Source organism: Pan troglodytes, chromosome 9 (genome assembly GCF_028858775.2).
Source record: "Pan troglodytes isolate AG18354 chromosome 9, NHGRI_mPanTro3-v2.0_pri, whole genome shotgun sequence".
NCBI classification, from domain to species: Eukaryota; Metazoa; Chordata; class Mammalia; order Primates; family Hominidae; genus Pan; species Pan troglodytes.
The window spans coordinates 24,420,736-24,443,344 of NC_072407.2; the positions used below are offsets into that span (position 1 = coordinate 24,420,736).

Consider the following 22,609-nt stretch of genomic DNA (forward strand, 5'->3'; position numbering starts at 1 on the left):
TGGGTGCTAAGAAACTAACAGGATACTCCTGAAATAATGGTGGAAACTATTTTAGAAATGGCCTGAGGAAAGTGTTTCTGGTTGAGACCAAAGGGACTTACCCATGTGTAGAACATTCAATGATTAGCAGTAAATAAAAGGCTTAAGGGTGGGACCCAAGGTGAAGGGTTCCATTGGAAAGAGGCAGGATTATGCGGGGCCTGATAGGCCAATTAGATAAACTCTGCTAGAGCCTGGGGCACTCCCTCCTAAGCAAGAATTCCGGGCCGGGCGGTGGCTCGCGGGCAGGTGGATCACCTGAGGTCGGGAGTTCCAGACCAGCCTGACCAACATGGAGAAACCCTGTCTCTACTAAAAATCCAAAATCAGCCGGACGTGGTGGCGCATGCCTGTAATCCCAGCTACTCGGGAGGCTGAGGCAGGAGAATCGCTTGAACCCGGAAGGTGGAGGTTGCGGTGAGCCTGAGATCGTGCCATTGCACTCCAGCCTGGGCAACAAGAGCGAAACTCCGTCTCAAAAAACAAACAAAAAAAAGTTCTATGGTTTGAATAGATATAAGGAAAGGAAGAAAGGGACGTGGCATGAGGCAGGCAGGGGAACATTTGTGTTCTTCCCCACACAGCAGCCAGAATGTTACTTTCTCAACACATCTGAGAGCATCACTCCCTGGCTTAAATAGTTCAACCATTTTCCATTGTTTAGGACAAAGTTAACACTTATGTCTGAGCACTTTACATGTATTAACTCGTTTTATCCTTACTGTAGTTCTGAAGTTAGCCCAGGTTTTTTTTTTTTTTTTTTAAGATGGAGTCTTGCTCTGTTGCCCAGGCTGGAGTACGGTGGCACAATCTCGGCTCACTACAAGCTCCGCCTCCCGGGCTCAAGCAATTCTCCTGCCTCAGCCTCCCAAGTAGCTGGGATTGCAGGCGCGTGCCACCACACCTGGTTAATTTTTGTATTTTTAGTAGGGACAGGGTTTCACCATGTTGGCCAGGCTGGTCTCCAACTCCTGACCTCAGGTGATCCGCCCGCCTCAGCCTCCCAAAGTGCTGGTACTATAGACGTGAGCCACCGTGCCCTGCCCAAGTGCAGTTATTATCCTTGTTTTGTATTTGATGAAACTGAGACAGACAGAGGTCGAGTAACTTGCCCAAGATCACAGTTACAAAGTGACGTAGGTAGGATTCAAACCCAGCAGGCTGCCTCTAGAGTTCACGTTCTCACTTAACCAAAGATTAAAATCCGTTTTGGGGGGTTTGACACCTATCTGTCCCTGCAGTAGACCCACCCTGGCCCATGCAGTTCGTTCCCTCTCGCCAGCTGCACCCCCTCCAGGACCTGGGAGCCCAGAAACCAGCCGAGCCTCCAGCGTTTGGCCTCCTCCGCCACCAGAGGGCGTCATGGGCCGATCGCCCCTCCGCTAACCGCTCATCCCAGGAAAAAGGGGCGCACAGAGGACAGGATGCCAACCCCAAAACCGCAGCGACGTCTCTCTGCCTTGGGGCTCACAGCAGCGGGCCGCGACCTCCCACTAACGCCTGCCGCAACCCAAGGAGGTGACAAAAGTCATCTTCCGGGCTGCAACATTAACCGTCATCAGCGCGCCTCTTCAGCGCGCACTGCGCCAACCCTGCGGCAGGAGGAGGCGGAGCCCCCGCTCTCGCCCCGCCCCCATCTCACGTGACCCGCACGGCGCCTCGAGGCCGGAAGCGATTGCGAGCCAGCGCGCGCTTCGGTGTTCCCGGCGGTCTGCGAAGTTTCCGGAGCCCCGGTCCCGCCGCGGGTTCGCGCTTGTGCTCGCGCTCGTTCCTGGAGTCGGCGGCCGCTGCGCGCGCTCGTTGCCCAACCCGGTCCCCGCCCCCAGACACGCCGGGCTCTCGGGGCACCACAGCCATGTGCTCGTTAGCGTCTGGCGCTACCGGTGGGTACCCTGGCCCCTCAGCACCCGGCTCGTCCAGCCCCAGGCCGCGCCGCTGTGGGGCCGGTGGAAGACCCTCCGGGACACGGGCCCGGGCAGGGTGGGGGGCTCGCAGGGATCATGAAGGAGGTGCTGAGTGAGGGCCGCGGGCGAACGGGGCGGAGGAGAGCCCATCCTCACCTGCTCCTCGAGCCCCCGGGCCGCACCGGTGTCCGAGGCCGATCTGATTGTTGTGTGTGTGTGTTAGGCGGCCGGGGCGCTGTGGAGAATGAGGAGGACCTGCCAGAACTGTCGGACAGCGGGGACGAGGCCGCCTGGGAGGATGAGGACGATGCAGATCTCCCCCACGACAAGCAGCAGACCCCCTGCCTGTTCTGTAACAGGTTCGTCCGCCTCAGCGCCTGGCCTCTGCCCTAGGGTGCCCGGGCGCGTGGGGTCTGTGTGCCCAGGAACGCGTTCGGGCGGGAGGCAAGCCAGAGTGGCCTGTCTCTGAATTCTGGAACCACTGGTCTGGGGTGAGGGCTTGTGGAGAAGGAGGACCCTCGGTAGTAGAGAGGGGGAACCGTGAACTGGAAGGCCGGTTGTACTACGAGCTTTTGACTCGTAGCGCATTGAATCTGTGGTTCCCAAATCTTGTCACTTGAGACGCTGAAAACAAAATGATACTGAACTCTGCACCTGAATCCTTCCAAGTCGGGGATGGGGTCTAAGAATATTCTGTTTTTATGAGGACAAGATCGGAAGTAACAGTGAAGTTACTAATGAGTAACATATTTGGCAGCCACCCTGAACTAGATAATCCCTACGGAGCCTTCCGGCTTTACTATGCTAATTCTTTGACCACTACAGAGCTTCTCAGGTGAAACATTTCTTTTTTATTTGAGCGGTTTCCATAGTCTAAGAAGGAAGTTCACCTTACTTAAGTAGGACTTTTCACTTAAGGAAAAAGACTGTAGTATCAATAATTTGCTCAAGGTCACAAAGCTGTGGTGTGCTTATTTCCAAACTCACATTCTTGCCACTTAAAATTCTGCCTGTTAGTCTTGGGAAGCTTTGGCTCCTGTCCTAGGCAAGTAGGCATGAAAGAGGCCCGGTTGGCATTGGCCGGTGTTACTTTAATACATTTTCCAGTGTTCCCTGTATCTGGGCATGGTGCTGAGTGGTGGTGCGTTAGTGTTCTCATCTGTAGCCCCATTGGGTAGATAGAATTCCTGTATATATTCTAGTTGTCATAAGATATTTACTGAGCACCAGTGGTGCAGTGGCTGTGATAGCCTCCATAAATAGTCCAAATAACCTATCTCGGTAAACATTTGTGGAAAACTAATGCTCCACATGTGTTAGGAATATAGATAAGGTATACAGCTTCTCTGCTGTGTATTCCTGTCTTTAAGTAGCCTTCAGATTTGCATGTCACATAATAAAGAGGATTGATCCTCACAGTGTCTGTGATGCAAGTACGTTGGGAATACTACAAGATCACTTTTGAAATAAGGCACTTGGGGAGTATGCCAGCTGTAAAATGACATTTTATGCTTTATTTGTAAAAGCAGTTTGAGCTGTGCCAGTTCAAAGCCTCTGAAAGCAGAGTTGACACTTAGAGGAGAAAAGAATCTCAAGTAGAGAAATTGTATGACTTGAGAGAAACAGACTCTATCAAAGGGAACTCTCTTAAAAGCCTTTTGATAAAATCAGTGATATTATTTGACAAATAAATTTACTTTGACATTTAAAGGATAATTGGTTTTAGGTATAAAATGGGACTCAGAAGTACTAATTCCCTTTAAAAGTGCTGGGTTCCCTTCCTTTCAGATACAAGTGTGTTTGTTTTTTCTTAATTGGAAGTAAAACTAGAAACCAGCAGAGTAAAAAAAAAAAAGTGTATATGTAACATGAAATCAGTATTTAGACTTCTTAGGCGACTATTCCATGAAGCTATTGCTTGATTTTTCAGGTTATTCGCATCTGCTGAAGAAACATTTTCACACTGTAAGTCTGAGCATCAGTTTAATATTGACAGCATGGTTCATAAACATGGTGAGTAGTTTTTAGAATAAAGGCAATTTAAGTTGTGAAATTTGGCCAGGCGTGGCAGCTCACGCCTGTAATCCCAGCACTTTGGGAGGCTGAGGTGGGTGGATCACTTTAGGTCGGGAGTTAAAGACCAGCCTGGCCAACATGCTGAAACCCCACCTGTACTAAAATACAAAAGTTATCTGGGTGTGGTGACGCACACCTGTAATAGCAGCTGCTCAGAAGACTGAGGCAGGTGAATTGCTTAAACCTGGGAGGCAGAGGTGGCAGTGAGCTGAGATGGTATCACTGCACTCCAGCCTGGGCAACAGAGTGAGACTCTTCTCAAAAAAAAAAAAAAAATCTGTGAAATATAAGTTCAGATTTTATAGTTTTTCAGACCCTTTTCTGTACGAGTTTAATATGGCGAATCACACAGCAACATCTTGTGGAAATGGAGTTTTTTTGACAAGCGGTCCTTGAGAAAAGATGAATAAGTCACTCTTCTAGACAAGATTCACTGTATTTAAGCTTATATTAGCTTTTCAACTAAAAACAAAAACAGACTTGGCATGTGATTACATTTTTACATTTTATGTGATTACATATTAGATTTAGGGAGAGCAAGTGTAGATGTAGGTCTTGAAAAAGGAGGCAGGTCATTTGAAAAAAGACAATCAGCTCAAAGCATGACATGAACTTCACAGCCTACGAGACTGAGTTTTATACAAAGTTTGGTAGAGACTGGAAAAAGAGTGATGAAGTTAAGGTTAATATGCAAAATACTCAGGTGATGTTTCTATTGAAACTTTTATTTAAACACACTTGCCTTACAATTAAGGCCTTCCACTTTAAATGGATGTAGAAGAGCTATACTACAATAAAATTAACTAAATAGGCCAGGTGCTGTGGCTCACGCCTGTGATTCCAACACTTTGGGAGGCCAAGGCGGGTGGATCACAAGGTCAAGAGATCGAGACCATCCTGGCTAACCCAGTGAAAACCCGACTCTACTAAAAATACAAAAAATTAGTCGGGCATGGTGGCATGTGCCTGTAGTCCCAGCTACTTGGGAGGCTGAGACAGGAGAATTACTTGAACCCGGGAGGCGGAGGTTGCAGTGAGCTAAGATCATGCCACTGCACTCCAGCCTGGGTGACAGACTGAGACGCCGTCTCAAAAAAAAAAAAAAATACAGAATAGGTTTTTTGGTCCCTATATTTGTTGACAACTAAGAAGGGACATTACTGAAGAATAGCAAATACTAACAGATGTTTCAGTGTCAGATAAATACGTGGTATCACATGTTTATAAATCATAAATTCAACTGCAAGTACTTTCGTAAGGCATAAATGACAGCCTCATTTTTTAATGTTTTTTGTTTTTGTTTTTTTTTGAGACGGAGTCTCGCTCTTGTTGCCCAGGCTAGAGTGCAATGGCACGATCTCGGCTCACTGCAACCTCCGCCTCCCGGGTTCAAGTGATTCTCCTGCCTCAGCCTCCCGAGTAGCTGGGATTATAGGCATGCGCCACCACACTGGCTAATTTTGTATTTTTAGTAGAGACAGGGTTTCTCCATGTTGGTCAGGCTGATCTGGAACTCCCGACCTCAGGTGATCCACCTGCCTTGGCCTCCCAAAGTGCTGGAATTACAGGCATGAGCCACTGTGCCCAGCCTTAATGTTTTTAATGTTGCATTTCTAAAGTATTAGAATCATACTTAAGATAGAATTTTGTTTTTTTTTTACTAACCGATATAGGGGGTTTGTACACTATTAAAGCTTTCTCATAACAAGAGTTTTATGACAAATAATTGGTTGGTTGGATGTATTACTGCTTTCCTTTGTTTTAAATGCTGCTTCATGTCTGGAAAGATAGGAGAACCAGATAACAAGCCTTATTGGGCTTGCATCATTTAACTTCATGTAAAAGCTAGTATACACCATGTCCTGGCAAAATTATAATTTGATACACACCATAAAAATTAGGGATTTAATACTTTCAGCTCTGATATCAGTTGCCAAATACTTGGTAAAATGTGGATCTAATTTTCCAGATTAGTATTGTTCTGACAAAGGAGGAGTAGAATTTTAAAAATCAGTTTCCCATCTTTTTAGAAATACTACAAAAGCTTTAATTTGTCATCTATGGCTGCTTCTCAAGATATTCAGAAGTATCATTGTATTACTACTTCTAATTCTTAATAAAATTCAAAATATAAGTAGTAATTTAGAGGTCAGAATTATTTTATTGTTTAATCAGAGAAGGCTTTATAGAACAGGTCAGTTAAACAAAACTCATTATGTTAACATAGGTGAATTATCTTTTTCCCCCTTTAGGACTTGAATTTTATGGATACATTAAGCTAATAAATTTTATTAGACTTAAGGTAAGTTGACAGCTTAATTTATAATTTCGTTTAGAAATCAAAGAAATGCTACAGTGACTGTCAGTGTACTGATTATTTAAAAGAATATGAGGAACTGCATTAAATTTGGTACTCATCATATTGGGGGAATCACGGACATTAGGAGGTAGCACAGCAGAAAGCACCATGTAAATGTCTACCATAACGAACAAATATTGTTTTCACTGCATCTAAGAGATGAATCGGTGTATGTGAAAAAGTAATTCAGTGTCAAATAAAGGGAAATACTGATGGACAGGATCTGTAAAATCAGAAATAATTTCTAATGTGATTTTAAGTATTTTGGTTGCTCTTTTTTATTCTGTTTTTTTCAGATACTTTGTTTTTTTTTTTTGTCCTGTTTAAATGAATGTCTAATGACATGACAAGGCTTTCCCCAAATCCAAACAGTAAAAAAAACTCTGCATTGAAACTGCTGATTAAGCAATCATCCAGCAAGTTAATGAAATGACAGGCACGTAGACTTTTTAGAGACATACTGACTTTGTGTAATGCAAACATGATTTCCTTTTTGTTTAATTTCTGTAGTTTTTACTAAGGGGATTTTGTGATTATATGTAATGAAAAAAACATGAGATTAATTTTATATCCAGAATCCTACAGTTGAGTACATGAATTCCATATACAACCCAGTGCCTTGGGAGAAAGAAGAGTATTTGAAGCCAGTATTAGAAGATGACCTTTTACTTCAATTTGGTAAGATGAACATAAGTGTATCTCCTTTAATTAACATAAGGCCATTTGTTAACGGTAAAATGGAGGTAGAGTGTTTTAGGAAAAGACATGCTTTTTAAAATTCTCTAAATGCTTCATCAGGTAATTAGTTTCAGTAGAAAAGTTAAGTTGCTTAAAAACTAATAGTCGGCCAGGTGTGGTGGCTCACGCCTGTAATCCCAACACTTTGGGAGGCTACAGGCAGATCAGGAGGTCAGGAGATCCAGACCATCATGGCTAACACAGTGAAACCCCATCTCTACTAAAAATACAAAAAATTAGCCGGGCGTGGTGGCGGGTGCCTGTAGTCCCAGCTACTCGGGAGGTTGAGGCGGGAGAATCACTTGAACCTGGGATACAGGTGACAGAGCAAGACTCTGTCTAAAAAAACTAAAAACTCTGTGATCAAAAGATTGTCTGGTTTTGCCTTTAATTGCTTCATGTATTTTGGAGCTCTTATGTGAGGTTTATACACATTTATAATTGTTATATTTTACTGAAAAATTGGTCAGCTTTTGCAGTAATTCTTCTCTGCCCGAAAGAAGTATCCAGGTGATTTGAACATCCTGAGACAGAAGGTAGATGTAGATGTTCATCTTTCTGAATATGGTTTAGGCCTTTGAATTAGACTGTTCTAGCAAATTGTAGTTAGGAATCTTAATATTTACTGAATCCTCTTTTTTTCAAATCTCTAAGTTTAATCTTTAATATATAATTATCTGCATATTCTTAACATTAAAAAGTTTTTATTATGACTAATTTTTATTGCAGCAGAAAGCAAAACAGAAACTGGCCAGTTTGAAGAATTTTGAAATCAAAATACAAAATGAGGTTTGTAGTAGGAAGTAGAAAATACAGTATACCAGCCTTATATAGTTTGGAAATATTTTGTTGTGCTCATTAATTTTTGGTGAATTAGATAGTGAATGATGCAGTTTTTAAACCTCAGTGACTCAATATTCTGCCACAGTGATGAGAAGTTAGTGACACCCTGCACTGCTTTTATAACAAGAATTCAACTTAGGCTGTAGTCTCTTATAGTATAATGCATTCGTTTGGCTTAGCTATTTTGTCCTAATTCCAAGGACGTGTCTTCACAACTAAAAAATGAATAGGAATTTTTACGAAGTCACGTTTCTTCCAGTGCTATCCTGAGGGGAAAATGTAATATTTGCACTGCTCACTGCCTTAAGTTGATCCGAAAGTTAGATCAGTAAATGGACACTGATTTTGTGAAATTCACTAACTACATATATTAACTTCTCTTTGTAGAGAAGTGAAATTAAAATTAAATACTAGGAATTAGGATATTTAATAATATCAGCAATAAGACTTTAGTGTATAGATTTCACTCCACCTTGCCCAGGATGAAAAATTATTGAATGTGTAGAATTCTTTACACACTGTCCTTAGGAATGTTTTTTTTTTCCTCCAGTTTTATTCAGGTATAATTGATAAGTGAAAATTGTGTACATTTCAGGTATACAATGTGATGATTTGATATACATATACATTGTGAAATGATTACCATAACCAAGCTGATTAACATCATCACCTCACATTCCATTTTTTATTTTTGTGGTGAGAACAGTTAAGATCTACTGTCTGCAAATTTCAAGTATACAGTGCAGCATTTTTAACTATAGTCACTTTACAATAGACAGATGCCCAGAACTTACTCATCTTGTAGCTGAAAGTGTGTACCCTTTGACCAACATCTCCTCATTCCCACCACCATTCCACTCTCTGCTGCTGTGAGTTTTTTTTTAATTCCACACAAGAGTGAGATCACACAGTATTTGTCTGTTTGTGTCTGGCTTATTTTGCTTCACATAATGTCCTCCATGTTCATTCATATTGTCATATAGGCAGGATTTTCCTTAAGCAATATCTGAATTTAATACCTGCTACAATAAGGACATGGGCTAGGAGGTGGCTTTGTGTAATGGCAAGAACGTGGGCTGGGAAGGCAGGTTTGGGTTTAAATCTTAGTTCCTCCATAAACAGATATATAACTTTAGGATAGTCACTTAATTTCTCTGAAATTTATTTTTTCCTTGCCTAAAATAGGGATAAATACATCTTAACTGTGTTTTGAGAATAAAACAAGATGTAATGATGTACTCGAAAGATACCTGCTGATCAATAAATATTAGGTTTTTTTCTTTCTACTTTTTTCTTTCTTCCTGGATTTGGTTGAGTATAATTAATAATTAATATTTAAATATATGTTCAGTTTAGCCAACTAATGAAAAACTTAGACTAACAGCATGCTCTTTGAATTCAAATTAAAATAGTGTAGATGATAAGTATTTATTATTATCATTATTACTTTTAAGACCGAGTCTCACTGTATTGCCCAGGTTGGAGTACAGTGGTGCGATCTCAGCTCACTGCAACCTCCGCTTCCGAGGTTCAAGCAATTCTTCTGCCTCAGCCTCCCAGGTAGCTGGGACTAAAGGCTCGCACCACCAGACCTGGCTAACTTTTTGTATTTTTTTTTTTTTAGTAGAGACAAGGTTTCACCAAATTGGCCAGGCTGGTCTTGAACTGTTGGCCTCAAGTGATCTGCCTGCCTCGGCCTTCCAAAGTGCTGGGATTACAGGCAAGAGCCACTGTGCAAAGCCAAGATGATTAATATTCAATTAAAAGTACTTTCACTAATCTTTCTCAATTGGCCACATAGTAGAAACTTAGGGCATATTTATTCCTAACATATTTATACTTGTTTTATTGTTATAAGATGGCCTGATAATAATGTCCATTTATTTCTTTAGATGTAGAAGATCTTTATGAACCAGTGTCAGTACCCTTCTCATACCCCAATGGACTCAGTGAAAATACATCTGTTGTTGAAAAATTGAAACATATGGAAGCCAGGGCACTGTCTGCTGAAGCCGCATTGGCTAGAGCACATGAGGATCTGCAAAAAATGAAGTAATTTATCAATCTTGCAAAATTAATTCTTTAGATCTCCAGAATAATACAACCTAATGGCAAAGTAGAATATAGTAGAACATTTCATATACTGGAAAGTACAATGTAGATATTTTATCTTCATACTGTTAAAGATATGTAGCATTTTTGTACACTATGGATATAGTTAATATAAAATCTTACAGTTTTACCTATTCTGATATGTTCTGACAAATGTTGTCCTCATGAATGTTTTTGTTCTTTATTGCCTTCCTTTCAGTTTTCCTGTTTGTGTTGATTTCTCCATTTTACTTTTTCTATCCTAGTTTTTTAAAGTGGAAGGATTAATCTTTTTGAGGTTTGGGGAAAATACAGGGTTGAAGTTTTTATTTTTAAAGAATCAAAATGTAGGCTGGGTGTGGTGGCTCACACCTGTAATCTCAGCACTTTGGGAGGCTGAGGCAGGAGGATCATGAGGTCAGGAGTTTGAGACCAGCCTGGCCAACATGGTGAAACCCTGTCTCTACTAAAAATACAAAAATTAGCCGGGTTGTGGTGGTGCACGCCTGTAATCCCAGCTACTTGGGAGGCTGAGACAGGAGGATTACTTGAATCCGGGAAGGGGAGGTTGCAGTGAGCTGAGATCGCACCACTGTACTCCAGCCTGGGCAACAGAGCAAGACTTTGTCGGGGTGGGGTCGGTGGGGGGGAATCAAAATGTAATTATGGTGTAGTATGAACCCAGAAAACCAGATACACGGTGACAGTTTTTTCCAGTGAATAAATTAGCATTCTACTGGTGTAGTACTTTTCAAAGTTTAATGTGCATAGGAATCAACTGGGATCGTGTTAAAATGTAAATTCTGATTCAGAAGATTGAGAATAGGGCCTGAGATTCTGCATTTCTGACAAGTATACCTCACAGGCCTTCCTGTTGGATTTGTAAGCTGTTTGCTGTTGCCTGAGTACCCATCTGATGGTTTGCCAGAATGAATGTCCAGCAGGAAAGATAGTAGAGCCAATTGTAGTTCCTCTTCTCTGTTTCAGAATTTTTATGCTAGGTAACCAAGTAACCAACACCAGCTCTACCTTTTGCCCCTTTGAACTTCTCCCTTTTATATACCTTATGGATTCCTAATATGTCATGATCGGAGAGGGATCTAAGTTTTAGAGCTGGAGTGGGTGGTGCTGGTGTATGTAAATAATTATCTATTTGGGTCTACTTTCTGCTTACATAATACTCCCAAGAAATAATATGGTTTTAAAGAATATTAATAGAGCTGAAATAAACGACATTGATTCATTTGCTAAAAAAGGATTTTAAAACAATAGAAATCATAGAGGATTATAAAAGTAATATGCTTATTTGTTCAGTTGAAAGACATAAGGAGCTATAATCTGCGGTTGGCATTGCTATTGTGGTTTGTAGAAGGAGTGCGTATAATTGTTTCTGAATATTGCCATTGCTTCAGATCCCGCAGGGGGAGCTTTCAGTTGTTCAAGATAGAATGTGATTTAGAAGACTCATCACACTGTACTGCCTCCCCTTTCCTCTTCCTCAACCTCTAGCCTTTCCTTTATTCATGGTCCAATAAACCTGTCTCAAGGGTGTATTTCAAATTGATTACAGACAATTTGCTCAGGATTTTGTGATGCACACAGATGTCAGAACCTGCTCGTCATCTACTAGTGTCATTGCGGACCTCCAGGAGGATGAGGATGGTGTTTATTTCAGCTCATACGGGCATTATGGGATACATGAAGAAATGCTAAAGGTTAGAAAAGAACTCAAATGCGTCAAATCCATACTAAAGGAAAAATAGAACAGGTTCTTTCTTAATATATGTGTGCACTATAAGAGACCTCTTTTTTTTGGGTGGGGAGAACTGCTTTTTAAACACCTCTTTGGTGCTTGGTAGCTCATCTTGGGTTGAAAATATTACAAGACTGGGCACGGTGGCACATGCCTGTAATACCAGCACTTTGGGAGCCCGAGGCAGGAGGATTGCTTGAGCCCAGGAGTTTGACACCAGCCTGGGCAATATAGTGAGACCCTGTCTCTATTTAAAAAAAAAAAAAAAAAGATTACAGAGGCATCAGTCATTTGTACATTCCATTTAAAATCATTAATCTTTTTATGAAATCACTTTTTCCTTAAAATATTGGAAAAACGACAATTTTAGTCTTCTCGAGGGCAGCTATTAAACAGGAACAATTAGATGGATTAAATTATATATTACCTTTTAACGTGTAAAGGAAATGATTAATTTCAGTGTTTTAAATAGCCATACTGACTTTTGTTTGGGCCAATAATAATTCTTTGATATAAAGTTTAATTATAAATCTCACAATTATTATGGTGTAACTTTTTTACATTTGAAATAATTGACATATAGGAGTATTTCCTGAATTGGTCAAATTAGGTACAGTTGTGCACTGCATGCTAGTGTTTTGGTCAGTCAGACTGGTGTGATGGTGCTTCCATGAGACTATAATGCCATATTTTTTTGTTGTTGTTGTTGAGATGGAGTCTCGCTCTGTCACCCAGGCTGGAGTGCAGTGGCGCGATCTCGGCTCACTGCAAGCTCCGCCTCCCGGGTTCACGCCATTCTCTTGCCTCAGCCTACCGAGTAGCTGGGACTACAGGTGCCTGCCATGGCGCCTGGCTAATTTTTTGTATTTTTTAGTAGAGACGGGGTTTCACCGTAATGCCATATTTTTACTGTACCTTTGCTATCTTTAGATATGCTTAGATACACAAATACCATTGTGTTACAGTTGCCTACAGTATTCAGTACAGTGACATGCTGTACAGGTTTGTAGCCTAGGAGTAATAGGCTATCTTACAGAGCCTAGGTGTGTAGTAGGCTATATACCATCTCCATTTGTGAAGTATTCTCTATGATGTTCACACAACAACACATTTCTCAGAAGTATCCCTAGCATTAAGCAACATGTGACTGTATTTAAATCTGGCTGGTTTTAATTTTTATAACGGTAATATCCATATAAAATAGAAGTTGATTTCTAGCTATACTTGATAATTATACATTTTATTAAGTATTATAGATTGTAAAATAGGAAGATGTAATTTTTAGTTCAGTGAAATTGAGAATATCTACATAGAGTAAAATAAATGTTGGAACGTAAAATTGAAAGTTTTAGATGTTTATCTCTGAATTTTAGGTGCCACCATTACCTGTTCTTAAAACCAACAAACAAAATATCCCTTTCTAAATCCTTCTTTCAGAGATTGTTTTATTTTATGGTTTCCCTGAAGCATAGGCATTTAAGCTAACCAGGGATATTTGATAACATGTGTATATTTTGTTGATTCAGTTTTGCTGGATCACAGAATAGAAGTTTGGTAATTGATAATTGTACTTATATAGGGTCTTTTAAAACATTGTCACGTCATTACTAATTGCATGTCATGGTTGTGCTTTTTTTTGTCATGTAGGTAATGGCATAACATTATAAATAATAGATATGTTATTATAAGTAATACGTTATTTTAAGTCTCAGTGAATTTGTTGAAAAGAAATTGACTTGCTTCATTTTCTTTATTAAAATAATTTTTTTATGTTTAGAGTATTTTCTTTAAAGAGGTTTATCTAGGGCCATGTTTGTCATTTTAAATCACCCCATCAGCTTAAATACCATAAACGTTTCATTCCTTTGGTATGGAAATTGTGTTGGGCTTTTCAGACAGATTAAAGGTCACCGAAACTTTCAGTAGAGTGTTGAGTGTTGTGAGTACAATCATCAGGGAAATTCAGTTTGAGTACTTACCATTTACAAATCTTTATCCTGGACACTTGTATCTATATGTCAGTAACCATAAGATTTCACACCTGCTCTGGTATGTTTAACTCCTTTCAATGTACGTATAGATTTAAGAAGTTCCAACTTGAAGTTTCCAGCGCCACCTTTTCCCTTTGAGAGAATCACTTAAATATCATTCTTTGTGCCTTAGCTTCCTTTAGTTCTTGTGCAGTGTAATTTCCTCCCCTTGGAAATGATTTGATTAAATGTCTATAGGACATATGGATAGTTGATTCAAAAAGAACTGTTTATTCATTTGCATTTTGCCAAGTTACGTGCCTTGGATGAATGTGAAGCATGCCTTATATCACAGCTTTATTTCTTGTTTCTTAGAACGATTCTTAGCACACATAAACTGTTCAAGGTATATTACCACTAGAATCTTACCTAATTTTTATAAATCATTTAAAATTGAGAAATCATATTTACAGGACATATTTTTATGCTTGGCATTGGCCTTTTTTTTATAGAGTATAATTTGGATTTTTTGTTGCTTGGCTTCATGTCTTTCCATGACACTATTTTTGGTACATGTTTTAATTATAATTTTAAATAAAAGTAGCTTGTGATCTTATTTCTTTAGATAAGATGAAGATACCTTTTTTGAATTCCAGAGATATAATTGATAGAGGGATAGATTACATGAACTTTCAGAATTCCTTGCCACTTTATCTTTTTGAAGAAGAGTCATCGTTGGCTAACACTATAAATCCGAAATGCATCGGTCTTCTTTGTTTTAAGAGAAACATTATTCATTCTGTTGTACATTTATCACAGATCATAGTACCATTTAGTAAAGTGAAATTTCAGTAATTTTTCTTTGCTGCATTCTCTTTATTGTATCTGCACCTGTCTCATGCACTTGGTCCACCTTTATGAGCTTGTAAATTAAAAACATACTGTTGCTTGTATATGTAAAATTTGTAGTATATAACTTTTTTCTTTACCTTCATTCTTTTTTTTATATTTGTAGGAATAATTTCTTGATACTTTACTAGTCTTAAAATATTATCTTGCTCCTAAGTATTGGAGCAGTAATTTTGTTATTTTATTTTTCTTAGTTTCAAGGTTGATATAAAAATTTTTTTTTAATTTCTGTTTATTGTTGTTTTGTATTGACGTGTTAGCCTTTGTTAGAATAAATTTTTAGAAATGGTTATAAAGGCTACTCTTTCATTTGCTTGCGTTTTTGTATTTATTGGATTTTTTTTTCCAAAAATTAAGTGACTGAATTGAAGCTCTGCTATATACAAGACACTGTGTTTTGTATACTTTGGATTTCATTACACCAGCATGAGCATACAAACAAAAACAGATTTATATATTGTAAGAGCCAGAATGAAAGATTGTAGTTTAGTTGAGCAGCAGTGCATGGCATTAGGATAGCAGTTGGAATTCTTTTGATTAAGGGGAAGTAGTGGTCAGGCAGTATGATTAGTGGGAGCTTTCTGAGTGACTTCATTCCTGACTGATGTTCACTCTGTGTAAGTTTTGTCGTTTCTGCAAAAATCACTGGTTATAGTATCAGAAGAGTGTAAAATTTGTAAAAGTGTATGAAACGGTATGCTTTGAAAAAAAGTTTTAAAATTAGATAATTAGTTAATATATATACATTTATTCATCTTAGTAATTCTTAACTTCAGGAGAAGATTTAATAAGGCTAATTAAAATTTTTTTTGTAAAGCAGTGAGAATCAGAGAACATGGAATTAATTATGGACAATTCCCTTTTTAGGTCTAGTACTTAAGTAAAACAACTTGCCCTTTAAGATCTCCTTTTATGCATTAAAAAAAGACTCAATTGGCATAAAAATGTATTGGGGGTATGATTTGTATAAAATTTTGATATTGTAGCAATTGGTGTAATATGTTCTTTTCACCCTAATGTGAAACTTAAAACTAGAATTCCCATTCTATGATATTTATTTTTATCACAGTCATATTTTACTTACTTGACAGCAGAGCCCCTAACTGCTTAATTTGCAGTCAATATGTGTTTCAACCTAGGGAATCAACTCTGTTCATGAACCAGCATAAATGTTAGAGTTACATGTTTACGTTGGTCACAGGTTATGGGAGACTCCAGAGTGTAGGAGCCTTATAATGTGGGCTGCAGGGCTCAATTGATTTACTTTTAGGCTTACAGGCTTTTAAACATCATTTCCTACTACAGAAATTTTTACAGACAAAACAGGAATGTAAATCAGATAGGTGCTGATCTATGACTTTCTTAGAAAAACGTATCCAGTTTAGTGTAATTTTTTGTATGTAGCTGAAACGTATCCAGTTTAGTGTAATTTTTTGTATGTAGCTGAAACGTATCCAGTTTAGTGTAATTTTTTGTATGTAGCTGCAATGTTTACATTTATTTATTTTTGTCTCCTTTCTATTTTTGTTTTTGTTTTTTTGTTTTTTGAGATGGAATTTTCGCTCTTTTGGCCCAGGCTGGGGTGCAATGGTGCAATCTCAGCTCACCGCAACCTCTGCCTCCTGGGTTCAAGAGATTCTCCTGCCTCAGCCTCCCCAGTAGCTAGGATTACAGTCATGCGCCACCACACCCGACTAATTTTGTATTTTTAGTAGAGACAGGGTTACTCCATGTTGGTCAGGCTGGTCTCGAACTCCTGACCTTAAGTGATCCTCTTGCCTCGGCCTCCCAAAGTGCTGGGATTACAGGTGTGAGCCACCAAACCCAGCCTGTTATTTTTATTTCTATTTTTTTTGGAGGCAGGGTCTCACTTTGTTGCCCAGCCTGGTCTCAAACTCCTAGCTTCAAGTGAGTATTACAGGCATGAGCCACTGCACTTGGCTTCTCCCTTATTTTAATATAGCTCTAGTACAGACAATCAGGCTGTAGTTTCCAGGCCCTATTGAAAGGAGCAAAACATGTTCATCTTTTATTAGCTTTAATTATCACTCTAAGTCTTATGGTGATGATGCATGTCAAGAGGAAAATGTACACATTTTTAAGAACTTGGGTCTTATTTGAGTTTCAGTCTTCATAAAATATTTTCTTTGTGTGTTGTTGCTATTTCTATTCTTTATTGTTTTCTTAGGAAAAAAATAAGCTTGGTATCCCAGGTATAAAAACTGCTATGGAAACTAGCAATGTGTGTTAATATGGCAAATACCTCCCTTAAAAATTTTATTTGTGTAGACTGTCCTATAAACACAGCGTTTTCTTCTCTCCACCCTAGGACAAAATACGAACAGAAAGCTACCGAGATTTCATATACCAAAATCCACATATCTTCAAAGACAAGGTAAGTAGTATAGGTTATAGAATTATACATTTCATCTTGTTCTTGGGCAGTAGAAATCCTCTCTTGGCTCATCATCGTGATAGCAATTGATTTAACATCTTCTGTCTGTATTTCATGGAAGACATTTATGATGCTGCTCTGTGGTGCAGAGTACCAATAACAAATGCTGATTGCTGCTGTCATTCAATATGCTCTTTTTTAAAATTGAAAGTTATTACAATGGCGTAGCTTAGTTATAATGACATAGCTTAGTTAAATTTTGCTTATTCAGATAATTTTGCTTAAACCATATTTTTTGTTTACAGTTATTCCCATGAATTTTAAATGTATCAGATAAGCACCATGTCATAGCATACTTTTAATTATTACTCTAGTTTGTGTTAAGTAATTGAGAATTAATGAGTTTAAGAACAATAAGTAGGGTTCACTATGGTAATATAATATTTAGTTTATATGCTTTATTTTAATACTTTATTTACCCCATTTAGAGATACTTTGTATTTTACAATTAATTTTAATATTGGCTCAAGTTATTTAAAAAATGATCTTATACCCTGTGTGTGCATGTGCCTGTGTGTTAGAAATTTGTGTTTTTTGGCTTTTCTTCCTTACACTTTTTTTTTCTTTATTCTCTTTTTCCCTCTCTCTTTTCCTCCCTTTATACATTGGCATGGTTACTTAAAAGTTCAGGTTTTCCGTTTGTTCTTCCTGATGGGAAATTAGTCCCCTAATTTAATCAGGAATATTATGATCTCTGCCATTTATATACCTCTCCTTGGAAATTTTTTCCCACTCTTTTTTCTTTGAGAACATGTATATTGATAATGTATCAGGTTGTTATAATTCGGCTTTCATCTCTCTAAGGTTACTTCATGGGGTTTACATGCTAGGGCAGCAGTAACAACCTTTATGTTTTAAAAATCCTTTTTCCTGATTTTTGTATTGTTTGGAATATAATCTGGATTGGCTTTTCATTTTCCATACTTCTTTTTTAAGAGCAGTGTTTCACTTGTGAGTTGGCTGAACTGGACAGGTATACTGTAATTTATATGGTGCTCTGATCTTTTTGGCCAAAGCATTGCACCTCGTGAAAAATTTATAATTGTTCGTGCTGATTCCCACCAGAGACAAATAAATGATTTCATTTAAAAATTATAGTTATCAGTTTTTTATATTTAGGTTTTTTTTGTATGCTTTCTATATGTTACTATAGTGGAGACTTTTCATAGTTTTTTTTTTTTTTTTTTTTTTGAGACGGAGTCTCGCTTTGTCACCATGCTGGAGCGCAGTGGCGCGATCTGGGTTCACTGCAACCTCCACCTCCTGGGTTCAAGCCATTCTCCTGCGTCAGCCTCCGGAGTAGCTGGGACTACAGGCACGTGCCACCACGCCCAGCTAATTTTTGTATTTTTAATAGGGACGGGGTTTCACCATGTTGGTCAGGATGGCCTTGATTTCTTGACCTTGTGATCCGCCCGCCTCGGCCTCCCAAAGTGCTGGGATTACAGACGTGAGCCACCACGCCGGCCCTTCATAGTTTTTATATTTGCAAAACAAGTGCTGGAAAGTTTATTTAATGTTTGTCTAACACTCTGTTTCCAGTGAAGCAAATTATGTTGCTGTTAATGATGTTGCTTTATATTTCTAGTTAGATGATGCCCAGATTTTTATTTTATTTTTTCCTTAATATGTTATATAGAGATGAAACATGAGAATCACTAATCCTGGCTAGTCTGGAACCAGTTATATACTTTTGGGCAAGTGGTGAATCTCTTTGGGCCTAACCTGTAAGGTGATTGTAAAAATTCCTTCTGGTTCTAAAATTCTGTGGATTTTATTACGGTGAGAGCATTATCATTGTTTTTCTTTTAGCCATCTTCTCTTAATACTTGGTGATAGGAATACCAGAGGAGCTTGTTAAGAAAGTAAGTTAGAATGTTCCTTCAGTATGCTTCTGAATGGACTTGTCTTATAATAGGAAGTAAATACTGAAAAGGCTCAAGTATTAGTAATCATAAGATTAATCATCAAGATATTAAATATTTTTATTAAAAATGTTTTCTTTCCTTTTTTCCTTCCCTTCTCTCTCCATCCCTTCCCAGCCTCCTTTTCTTCCTTCTTTTCTTAATATTATTTCAATTCACAAAGCTCCTGTGGAGGCCATATGGTTTCTCAGATTAATTTAACTTTGGGTGGTATTTAATCGTGTTGTCACCCACTCATAATTAATTTCCGTTTGTAGTTTATTGAAGAAATTCCCAGTTAGGTGCCTTCTTTATGCTTGTGATTATTATCTACAGTTAAAATTCATTCAGTTTTTTAAGAAAAAAAATGAATCAAATTTCCTCATCATTTTATAAAATAATGTTCATTCTATTTCTACCTCTTTGATTCTATCAAATTTTAGCTAATCTGCTTGATCACCTAATTCTAAGCTAGATGTAATAAATAACTAACATACAATTAAAAATATAGGCTTTAGAAGAAGGTTACCCTGTGTTTGAATGCAGGCCCTACAATTTACCAGCTGTGTGACCCTGGACCTATTTCTTTGCCTCTCTGAAGCTCACATTCTTCATTTGTAAAATGAGAATTAAATAAGGATTTCATACACATACACATATATGCATTTGTATATACATTATATATGAATGTATGTATGGATAGTCTTACAAAAAAACACATACTCTTATTGGAATATACTAAACATATCTTTCTATACTTAACTTTCTTCACTTAGCAGCTTTTCTTGGAGAAATTCCTTATTATCTTTTTACCCCCGTGTTTTTTCTTATGGTAAATAAACATGATACAAAATTTGCCATCTTAGCTATCCTTAAGTGTATAGGTAAGTGGTATTAAATACATTTATAATGTCATGCAGCCATCACCACCTCCATCTCCAGAACTCTTCATCTTATAAAACTGGAACTATTCTCATTAAACGGTAATTCCCCATTCTCCCTTCCTCCCAGCCCCTGGCAATCACTGTTCTACCTTCTGTCTCTATGATTTTAACTACTCATATACATCATATAAGTGGAATCTTACAGTACAGTCGTTCCTTCAGTATCTGTGAGGGATTGGTTCCAGGACCCTCTGTGGATACCAGCATCCACAAGTGCTCATTTACCGGATATAAAATGGTGTAGTGTTTGCATATAACGTGCACACATCTTCCTGTGTACTTTAAATCATCTCCAGATTACTTATAATACCCAATACAATGTAAGTGCTATATAAATAGTTGTTATGCTGTATTGTTTAGAACCGTGACAAGAGAAAGAAGACTTCATGTTCAGTACAGAAGCAATTTGTTTTCCCGAATGTTTTCGATTAGCAGTTGGTTGACTCCCTGGATGGGGAACCCAGGGATACAAAGGGCTGACTGTATTTCCTTTTGTAACCGGCTTATTGCACTTAGCATAATGTCCTCAAGATTTGACCTTGTTATAGCGAATGTCAGAATTTTTTTCATTTTTAAGGCTCAATAATCCATTTTATATATGTATGACATTTTGCTTATCCATTCATTCATCTGTCTATGGATATTTGGGTTATTTCTATATTAAAGCTGTTGTGAATATTGCTGCTATTAACATAGGTATACAGATATCTCTTAGAGGCCCTGCTTTTAATTCTTTTGGGTATATACCCAGAAATGAAATTGCTGAGTCATATGGTAATTCCATTTTTAATTCCTTTAGAAATCACTGTGCTGTTTTTCACAGTGGGTGTACCATTTTGTATTCCCACCAGCAGTGCACAAGGGTTCCAATTTTTCCGTATCCTTAGCAATACTTGTTGTTTTCTAGTTTTTTGATAATAGCTATCCTAGTTGGTGTGAGGTGATATTTATATTGATTTGCATTTTTCTAACGATTAGTGATTTTGAGCATCTTTTCATTAATATTCTTTTAATAGTTCCTATATCCAATGTAAGAATGTCCATAAGTTGTTTCAGTTTTTATGTTAGAAACAATGCTTCATATAAAATATTAAAAATATTTTTATACATATGCGAGCACAATTATAAGGTAATTTGTTAGCACTGGACTCCCTAGGTCATGAAGGGTATATACCATGTATGGTGTCACCAGTTGTGCTGCCAGCTTGTCTTTGGTACACAGCAAGGGAGTGTTGATCTTCCCAGACAGTATCACCAAAGCACTTTCAGCAAACTTCTAAATTCCACACTGATCTTTTATTTTTCATTTTTTAGTTTTGTAAATGTTTTATTTTGATGAGAGTTTCTGGAAACTTATTATATACTGTTCTATTGTGTATATTTTTCTATTTTTTCATTTTCTGCTGTACAGTATTTCAAGTTGAAGTACTATAACTGTACTGGATACATATATACTATGTAGTATACTGTTTTCTTGCCATTTTTGTTCTACGTTTTATTTGGAACTTTTAAAAAATTCTTTTTGTTTGCAGTGATGTATACAGATTGCATGTTAAAGTAAAATTCTTAATATTTATAAAAGTAATTATGTTAAAATGTACTGACTCACCCAGACAGGCCATGTGTTCAAGAACAGACAAATTCCCACTGAAACCATCTGGGCATAAGATAGGAAGCACAAAGTAGTAGCCTTTCAACAACTTTATTTCTTCAGTGGATATCAGGATGGTTAGATTCTCTCTCCTCTGGAGTCAATACTAATAAATTATAATTTCAATACGTAATGGAAAGAGCCGGGCATGGTGACTCCTGCCTGTAATCCCAGCACTTTGGGAGGCCAAAGGATTACAGGCGTGAGCCACCGCGCCTGGCCAGTTTCAGATTTTTATTGTGATCTTTTCCTAGCCAGAAACATCATAATATATGAATAGAATTTAATATAGAGACCTTTTTGATAACATCTGTTTTGTTTTGTTTTTTTCTTAATTACCCCAGGTAGTTTTGGATGTTGGGTGTGGAACTGGAATTCTCTCTATGTTTGCTGCTAAAGCTGGGGCGAAGAAGGTTCTTGGAGTTGATCAATCTGAAATACTTTACCAGGCAATGGATATTATAAGGTACATATATTTTAAGCCTTCATTTAAGATTATTTTAAAATTTAATGATTATTTAATAGATTTTCTTGTCTTTAGTAGCTATCTAAGGCAGACTAAAGACATTTGTCTTTTAGTAAAAATTCACTCCAGAATAATAAGATTTTAAGTTGAATTGAGCTAGACACATTTGAGCTATGCTGCTGAATAATCTTTTCACAGTTCTCATTGACGAGAATTATTTTTATATTGTTTTCTGGCTTTCTGACTATGGCTATAAATATGCCAATTCTAATAATATAAAATTAAAAACTATTGATACTTAGAGTAATACTGACAGAGGACTCCCTACTTACTAATATATTTATTATATATTAGTAATATTTTCTTTAGCAAATACCAGTTATACTAAAGACTAAGAGTTATTTGTCTTTTCCTTTTGTAACAACACTAGTCCATGTACCTCCTTCAAATTAAGTAAATTCCAAAGTTGCTGAAAACAAGGCAGAGTGGATTTAGTTTATTACCCCC

General features: G+C 37.9%; 1 protein-coding gene across 4 annotated transcripts in view; it reads left to right on the top strand.

Annotated features, from left to right (window-relative positions):
• The first annotated feature begins 1,680 nt into the window (after nucleotides 1–1,680).
• The window catches only part of PRMT3 (protein arginine methyltransferase 3), a 126,053-nt gene continuing 105,124 nt past the window's right edge, over nucleotides 1,681–22,609 (top strand). The window contains exons 1-9 of one of the 4 annotated variants that reach the window (XM_003312958.6): nucleotides 1,681–1,922; nucleotides 2,167–2,302; nucleotides 3,874–3,956; nucleotides 6,272–6,321; nucleotides 6,954–7,056; nucleotides 9,852–10,011; nucleotides 11,621–11,765; nucleotides 17,012–17,077; nucleotides 21,981–22,102. In XM_003312958.6, coding sequence (XP_003313006.2) covers nucleotides 1,895–1,922; nucleotides 2,167–2,302; nucleotides 3,874–3,956; nucleotides 6,272–6,321; nucleotides 6,954–7,056; nucleotides 9,852–10,011; nucleotides 11,621–11,765; nucleotides 17,012–17,077; nucleotides 21,981–22,102 — 893 coding nt within the window. In that variant the 5' untranslated portion in view covers nucleotides 1,681–1,894. The remainder of the gene's footprint in view (nucleotides 1,923–2,166; nucleotides 2,303–3,873; nucleotides 3,957–6,271; nucleotides 6,322–6,953; nucleotides 7,057–9,851; nucleotides 10,012–11,620; nucleotides 11,766–17,011; nucleotides 17,078–21,980; nucleotides 22,103–22,609) is intronic. The other 3 variants (XM_016920566.3, XM_063783917.1, XM_054662166.2) reach the window with 3 other exon arrangements.